The sequence below is a fragment of the Mizuhopecten yessoensis genome, unplaced genomic scaffold (assembly GCF_002113885.1).
Source record: "Mizuhopecten yessoensis strain PY_sf001 unplaced genomic scaffold, ASM211388v2 scaffold9967, whole genome shotgun sequence".
NCBI lineage: Eukaryota > Metazoa > Mollusca > Bivalvia > Pectinida > Pectinidae > Mizuhopecten > Mizuhopecten yessoensis.
In genome coordinates, this window is record NW_018408312.1 from 208,519 (window position 1) to 217,438 (window position 8,920).

The window sequence follows — 8,920 nt, forward strand, 5'->3', positions numbered from 1 at the left end:
TACATAGTATGTACTCTCATGATACCTATGCAATACACATTATCGTACAATACAAGATTACAGACTAATTAATTTGCATATCTGTCTCAACCTCGTCGACCAATCATATTTTACAAGGGGCAGTCTGTGTAAAGTCTGTCTCGCGCCTAACACTACCAACTTGGCTAAGCTCCAGAAAACCGTCTGTGTATACGTTGTGACGTCACCCTCAGAGTATATAAACAAGCCGACTGGCGAACAGAAGCAGAAACAGTTTAGCTTTTGGACATACCACCGTACTTATACAAACCGTGCAAGGATTTTAACACTACACAAACAACAGCAAACCTAACCATTAACGTAAGTATACATTTATATGATATTTTTCTTCAATTTATTATAATAAATGTTTAATTAGGTTGTATTTTCATGTGCATTTTAATTTAAACTTTTTATTTATCTTTTAACGTTATGACTCACTGGCACGTGTGTATATTATGACTAAAATGTTCACGTGTGATTTTAATAACACGTAGATACGATATTTATTGTTTGACAGCTATGCATTACTCAATATCACGTGGTCATGCATACCTGTAAAACATGCATGACGAACCGACATGCACGTGTAAGCAAATGTGATGCAACTTTCTAGCTTTATTACAATTAGTATAGTTATTAGTGTATGACAGTTTAATTCTCGGCTGACACGTGTTGGATGCATTAGTCACTTAAACCTGAAAACTCTGTGTGTATATAGTCTTGCTCGTATTGAATTCAGACATCACACGTTTGTAAATATTGACAGTAAAACGGGTTTTCTCGAATAGGTCAGTGCCGTTCCATCTGTTGACTATAGTTGTCTATACATACAACCAATATACATGTGTATACACAGGTACATGAAGGATGTATAAATGTGTATATTCAAAAAGAATTAACGTACATGTATATAAATTATGTTGAGAGTGCGATGTACCGTTTGAGTGGCAGTTTAGTACATTATTGGATAAGTTTACTTATATTTCATTTTAAAAAATAATATAAAAAAAAATCTATCGTGTATTCTTATTTAAGATATTGCATATACAGTTTACGACGTGTGACGTCCTATGGCGGGGCTGGTCCCGGCGCATAACCTTTACGTTGCAATGCAATATTGGTCATTAGCCGTGTTTCGGACTAAATGTCAACTGTGTTGACGTGATTAGGGACTTGACTGCGGTTTTACTTGTTACCTGTGATAGAAGTCCATTATTTTACCTATACATTAGCATACATTGATGTAAGGGTGCTTTTCTAGTGTGTTTTATTTGCACTGTTTTACCTGGAGGCGTTTACCTGAGGGTGTGGACGTTTTTTATGGTCTACATATTAATGACCTGTGGGCAGTTGTCAATTGATGTCCGGTTTGACAGCTCGAACGAGTTTCGTCTCACGATCTTAAGAGGGTCGACGACACGAATCGATTGAACGATAAATACGTATTTACAAATGTGTCTTGATGGACAATGTCACCAACATAGGGCTGACTCAGCATATTATTTGGCGTCCACTGTCACGGGATCAACCATGAAAAACTGTACTGCAATGTTTATTGTACTGCATCAACAAAAAACAAATGTACGTGAAAATATGTACATCTTAACGCAATTGATGCGTTAAACATAAATTCCACTTATAAGCATGGATAAAACTATGAATCAATTATCGAGTACATATTTTCACCACAATCTTTGAAATATCATGAAAACTATTGAAATTTGTCCGATTGGTTTCCCCCAAAAAATTAAAGTGCAGAGCAAGATTTGGTGACATATTGCTATGCAGTGAGGGGGGCATTTTTCGACCCACCTATAAAACAGAGCACCGGGATTTTTTTTGAAATATTTTTTTTTATTGAAAAAGGGGAAAACAGTAATTTAGTGTTATTTGATATTTTATTATGTTATTAATGCAGTTATAGTATTAGAAGTAAACTGGTTATTTTTAAGTGTTACAAATAAATCTGTGTACAGGCCTCCGGGTAAATAAGCGGTTCAATATAACCTCTGCTTGCATTTTGTCGGCCCGTGTTATTATCACCGCGCAACACTGTTAGTGTACAGTAGACTGCTCGTGTATATATATACACATATTACTAGTACTATAAGCTAGTCTCGGCTTTATGTGAAAAGAAGTTCAAGGTCGATAGAATCACTAGAAGATCCCTATGTTGAAAAACATCAACAATTTCTAAACATGGTAAAACCGACCGACCTTGTACTAATAGTGTATTGAGTTAGGAAGGCTGTTTACACGATATCGATTTTAACCCTTTCACCACTGTAGACCATAGTGGACTCATCCAGATCAATGCATGGTAGAGTCTACTAAAGTTACATAGGGTGAAAGGGTTTATGTTGTCGACCTGCATTGTTGAGTTTAAAGTAAATATGATGTAGATTTCTACCTCGTATATATCGCTGCAAGTGTCGATAGCCGTCAGTCAAAATATATACACAAGCCAATGGGAACTGTAATGTGCACCTTTCATACAGCATTCATCTCTCTGCTTAACCCGCGTTCTTATGCAAAAAGACGAAAGCAAAAGATTATTTTAAACAGTGTCCAAAATGATAATAATTTTATGTTCGTGCAATAAAACTATTCAAATGATCAATACAGAATGAATTTTAATGTTTGGAATACTTTATATTTTACAGATAAGGCATGCTGCTGAAAGACGAGAAAATAAATATGACTAGCCTTCCCATGATGGCAAAGCTACAGACCGGCCGAGCCGTGATCATCGATTATATGACAGATCGCCAGCTCACACACACATACCTCATGATACAGGAGGCCGCACAGAACGGCGAGGGGTACGGAATGGACGAATTTGACTCAGAAAAAGACTTCCGAAGAGAAATTGATGGTAGTGATTGCTTTGCTATCATATGTAAAGAAAGCGGTGATATGATTGCTGCATTCATAATTGCAGTTAGCAAATTCTACCGTGGTCCCTCGGGTGTGGCCGATCCGTTTGTGATTGTAAAGAGATCTGAACGCCAACAGAGACTTGGAGAATTTGCCTTGCGAACAGCCATTGACTTTTCCCGTAGACTCGGATATATGGCCATGTACGTTGACACTTTCTCAAATAACATTGCTATACAAAGAATCATTGAGAAAATCGGAGGATTCCGCCGTGTTGGTTTTCTGCCTATTGGGGGTCGCCTCAACAACGGCGAAATGGTCGGCTCGCTCATCTACTACATAGACCTTAACGCAAGCCTCGTTAATCTGACGTGAGCTGCGCATGTCTACGTCTTACCGGAACAACTAAAGGTCGGATCACTGATGATCAACCAAAACGATCAAGCAGCAGATTCCAACTGGTGTCATCCAAAATGTGATACCACATCTGCACTGATTGTGCCTCTGCGAGATCGGCAAGCAAACCGTTACAGAGAATCACGCTCCGCTTCTGCAACTCATGCACATGCAGAATATCATTCTGCACGTGCATCATCAATGTGCCGTGAAAGCTTGTCATTTCACAACCGAACCACGTGAGTGAATCACTGGGGACCAATGAAAGAACTCTTTGTCCTACGAACAAATTACATTGTCTACCAAACGGGACTTGTGCATCAAATGCACGTTTTGTGTGCTACAGAGACAATGCAAAAAGTACTAACTGAAACAAAGTGATATATATATTTAATCTATGCATTTATCCTATTATTCAAATGGTGCCATTGAGTCAAACTTATTTTTGTAAAGATTTTTTTTTTTTATGAAAATGTCAATTTGATTCCTTTGTATACAAATGTTAAAATTTATTGTTATCATTTATTAAACCAATGAAAACAAATTTGATGGAATTGTGGTTCTATTTGCGTTTGATTTACTGCTTTTAATATGCATATACTGTAAACGTATTTATAACAGCGTACTGGTACTCTAGCTCTCAGGAACACGTTGAGCAATAAGCAAGTCATGAAGTAGTATAATAACATTTTCCTGGAGCAAAGTTTAGGATAACAATTGCGTCCATCATTAGCGCTGTACGTATATTGGCAAGATATAGCACGGGAGGTATGAAAATGATAATACTGCTAAATAAACACGCTTACAGTAACTGCTCGGCTTGATATTACAGTGAGACAGCACTATAAACTCGGCATCAGATCCGCGCTGTCACAAGGAGGTAGATACACCAGCATACCCTATTGGCACACATACATGCACGCATACACAACAAACATGGAGACACGTCCTTGAACAACTTTGGCTGTTTATAGGACTTCAGACTATATGCAACCAATCAGAGTTATTAAAAGACTGTGTACAGTATTGACTAGTGTAAGAATCTCAGGATTTGTATCTTAGTGTATAGACTGGTGTAGGGATCTCTGTATTTATACAGAACTTGGTCCCGTACAGTACCGACTGATGTAGGAATCTCTGTGTTTGTACAGAGCTGGGTCCCGAACTGAACCACATAAGTCATGAAAGCTCTGTTTAATAAAGAACTTAGCCCCGTAAATTACCGACTTTTGCTGTAGGACTATCTGTATTTGTACATAACTTGGTCCAGTACAGTATCGACTGGTGTACAGAACTTGGTCCCGTTAAGTACCGACTGATGTAGGACTATCTACATGTATATTTGTACAGAACTTGGGCCCGTACAGTACCGAATGATGTAGGAATCTATGTATTTGTACAAAACCTGGTCCCGCACAGTAAACGACTTGTGTAGGAATCTCTGTATTTGTACAAACCGTGGCCCCGTACATTACCAACAGGGTCCCGTACATTACCGACAGGTGTATACATCCCTGTATTTGTACAGAACTGGTTCCGTACATTACCGACTGGTGTATACATCTCAGTATTTGTACAGAACTGGGTCCCGTACAGTACCGACTGGTGTATACATCCCTGTATTTGTACAGAACTGGTTCCGTACAGTACCGACTGGTGTAGAAGTCTTTGTATCTAGACATAACTTGGTGCCGTACAGTACCGACTGGTGTATACATCTCTGTATTTGAACAGAACTGGTTCCGTACAGTACCGACTGGTGTATATCTCTCTGTATTTGTACAGAATTGGTTCCGTACAGTACCGACTGGTGTATACATCCCTGTATTTGTACAGAACTGGTTCCGTACATTACCGACTGGTGTATACATCTTAGTATTTGTACAGAACTGGGTCCCGTACAGTACCGACTGGTATATACATCCCTGTATTTGTACAGAACTGGTTCCGTACAGTACCGACTGGTGTAGAAGTCTTTGTATTTAGACATAACTTGGTGCCGTACAGTACCGACTGGTGTTTACATCTCTGTATTTGGACAGAACTGGTTCCGTACAGTACCGACTGGGGTATACAGCTCTGTATTTGTACAGAACTAGTTTTCGTCCATTACCGACTGGTGTATACATCTCTGCATTTGTACAGAACTGGTCCCGTACAGTACCGACTGGTGGATACATCTCTGTATTTGTACAGGACTGGTTCCGTACGGTACCGATTAGTGTATACATCTCAGTACTTGTACAGAACTTGTTCCGTACATTACCGACTGGTGTATACATCTCTGCATTTGTACAGAACTGGTTCCAGCACCGACTGGTGTATACATCTTTGTATTTGTACAGAACTGGTTACGTACAGTACCGACTGGTGTATACATCTCTGTATTGGTACAGAACTGGTTCCGTACGGTACCGATTAGTGTATACATCTCAGTATTTGTACAGAACTTGTTCCGTACAGTACCGACTGGTGTATATCTCTCTGTATTTGTACAGAACTGGTTCCATACAGTACCAACTGGTGTATACCTCTCTGTATTTGTACAGAACTGGTTCCGTACAGTACCGACTGGTGTATACATCTCTGTATTTGTACAGAACTGGTTCCGTACAGTACCGACTGGTGTATACATCTCTGTATTTGTACAGAACTGGTTCCGTACAGTACCGACTGGTGTATACATCTCTGTATTTGTACAGAACTGGTTCCGTACAGTACCGACTGGTGTATACATCTCTGTATTTGTACAGAACTGGTTCCGTACAGTACCGACTGGTGTATACATCTCTGTATTTGTACAGAACTGGTTCCGTACAGTACCGACTGGTGTATACATCTCTGTATTTGTACAGAACTGGTTCCGTACAGTACCGACTGGTGTATACATCTCTGTATTTGTACAGAACTGGTTCCGTACAGTACCGACTGGTGTATACATCTCTGTATTTGTACAGAACTGGTTCCGTACAGTACCGACTGGTGTATACATCTCTGTATTTGTACAGAACTGGTTCCGTACAGTACCGACTGGTGTATACATCTCTGTATTTGTACAGAACTGGTTCCGTACAGTACCGACTGGTGTATACATCTCTGTATTTGTACAGAACTGGTTCCGTACAGTACCGACTGGTGTATACATCTCTGTATTTGTACAGAACTGGTTCCGTACAGTACCGACTGGTGTATACATCTCTGTATTTGTACAGAACTGGTTCCGTACAGTACCGACTGGTGTATACATCTCTGTATTTGTACAGAACTGGTTCCGTACAGTACCGACTGGTGTATACATCTCTGTATTTGTACAGAACTGGTTCCGTACAGTACCGACTGGTGTATACATCTCTGTATTTGTACAGAACTGGTTCCGTACAGTACCGACTGGTGTATACATCTCTGTATTTGTACAGAACTGGTTCCGTACAGTACCGACTGGTGTATACATCTCTGTATTTGTACAGAACTGGTTCCGTACAGTACCGACTGGTGTATACATCTCTGTATTTGTACAGAACTGGTTCCGTACAGTACCGACTGGTGTATACATCTCTGTATTTGTACAGAACTGGTTCCGTACAGTACCGACTGGTGTATACATCTCTGTATTTGTACAGAACTGGTTCCGTACAGTACCGACTGGTGTATACATCTCTGTATTTGTACAGAACTGGTTCCGTACAGTACCGACTGGTGTATACATCTCTGTATTTGTACAGAACTGGTTCCGTACAGTACCGACTGGTGTATACATCTCTGTATTTGTACAGAACTGGTTCCGTACAGTACCGACTGGTGTATACATCTCTGTATTTGTACAGAACTGGTTCCGTACAGTACCGACTGGTGTATACATCTCTGTATTTGTACAGAACTGGTTCCGTACAGTACCGACTGGTGTATACATCTCTGTATTTGTACAGAACTGGTTCCGTACAGTACCGACTGGTGTATACATCTCTGTATTTGTACAGAACTGGTTCCGTACAGTACCGACTGGTGTATACATCTCTGTATTTGTACAGAACTGGTTCCGTACAGTACCGACTGGTGTATACATCTCTGTATTTGTACAGAACTGGTTCCGTACAGTACCGACTGGTGTATACATCTCTGTATTTGTACAGAACTGGTTCCGTACAGTACCGACTGGTGTATACATCTCTGTATTTGTACAGAACTGGTTCCGTACAGTACCGACTGGTGTATACATCTCTGTATTTGTACAGAACTGGTTCCGTACAGTACCGACTGGTGTATACATCTCTGTATTTGTACAGAACTGGTTCCGTACAGTACCGACTGGTGTATACATCTCTGTATTTGTACAGAACTGGTTCCGTACAGTACCGACTGGTGTATACATCTCTGTATTTGTACAGAACTGGTTCCGTACAGTACCGACTGGTGTATACATCTCTGTATTTGTACAGAACTGGTTCCGTACAGTACCGACTGGTGTATACATCTCTGTATTTGTACAGAACTGGTTCCGTACAGTACCGACTGGTGTATACATCTCTGTATTTGTACAGAACTGGTTCCGTACAGTACCGACTGGTGTATACATCTCTGTATTTGTACAGAACTGGTTCCGTACAGTACCGACTGGTGTATACATCTCTGTATTTGTACAGAACTGGTTCCGTACAGTACCGACTGGTGTATACATCTCTGTATTTGTACAGAACTGGTTCCGTACAGTACCGACTGGTGTATACATCTCTGTATTTGTACAGAACTGGTTCCGTACAGTACCGACTGGTGTATACATCTCTGTATTTGTACAGAACTGGTTCCGTACAGTACCGACTGGTGTATACATCTCTGTATTTGTACAGAACTGGTTCCGTACAGTACCGACTGGTGTATACATCTCTGTATTTGTACAGAACTGGTTCCGTACAGTACCGACTGGTGTATACATCTCTGTATTTGTACAGAACTGGTTCCGTACAGTACCGACTGGTGTATACATCTCTGTATTTGTACAGAACTGGTTCCGTACAGTACCGACTGGTGTATACATCTCTGTATTTGTACAGAACTGGTTCCGTACAGTACCGACTGGTGTATACATCTCTGTATTTGTACAGAACTGGTTCCGTACAGTACCGACTGGTGTATACATCTCTGTATTTGTACAGAACTGGTTCCGTACAGTACCGACTGGTGTATACATCTCTGTATTTGTACAGAACTGGTTCCGTACAGTACCGACTGGTGTATACATCTCTGTATTTGTACAGAACTGGTTCCGTACAGTACCGACTGGTGTATACATCTCTGTATTTGTACAGAACTGGTTCCGTACAGTACCGACTGGTGTATACATCTCTGTATTTGTACAGAACTGGTTCCGTACAGTACCGACTGGTGTATACATCTCTGTATTTGTACAGAACTGGTTCCGTACAGTACCGACTGGTGTATACATCTCTGTATTTGTACAGAACTGGTTCCGTACAGTACCGACTGGTGTATACATCTCTGTATTTGTACAGAACTGGTTCCGTACAGTACCGACTGGTGTATACATCTCTGTATTTGTACAGAACTGGTTCCGTACAGTACCGACTGGTGTATACATCTCTGTATTTGTACAGAACTGGTTCCGTACAGT

At 40.4% G+C, this 8,920-nt stretch overlaps 1 protein-coding gene across 1 annotated transcript; it reads left to right on the forward strand.

The window, feature by feature from the left end:
* The first annotated feature begins 232 nt into the window (after positions 1–232).
* On the forward strand, positions 233–3,814 carry LOC110459096. The gene is made up of 2 exons (XM_021511198.1): positions 233–339; positions 2,685–3,814. Exon 2 carries the CDS (start codon positions 2,692–2,694, stop codon positions 3,271–3,273), a length of 582 nt encoding a protein of 193 aa, XP_021366873.1. The 5' UTR covers positions 233–339; positions 2,685–2,691; the 3' UTR covers positions 3,274–3,814.
* Positions 3,815–8,920: the final 5,106 nt, after the last annotated feature.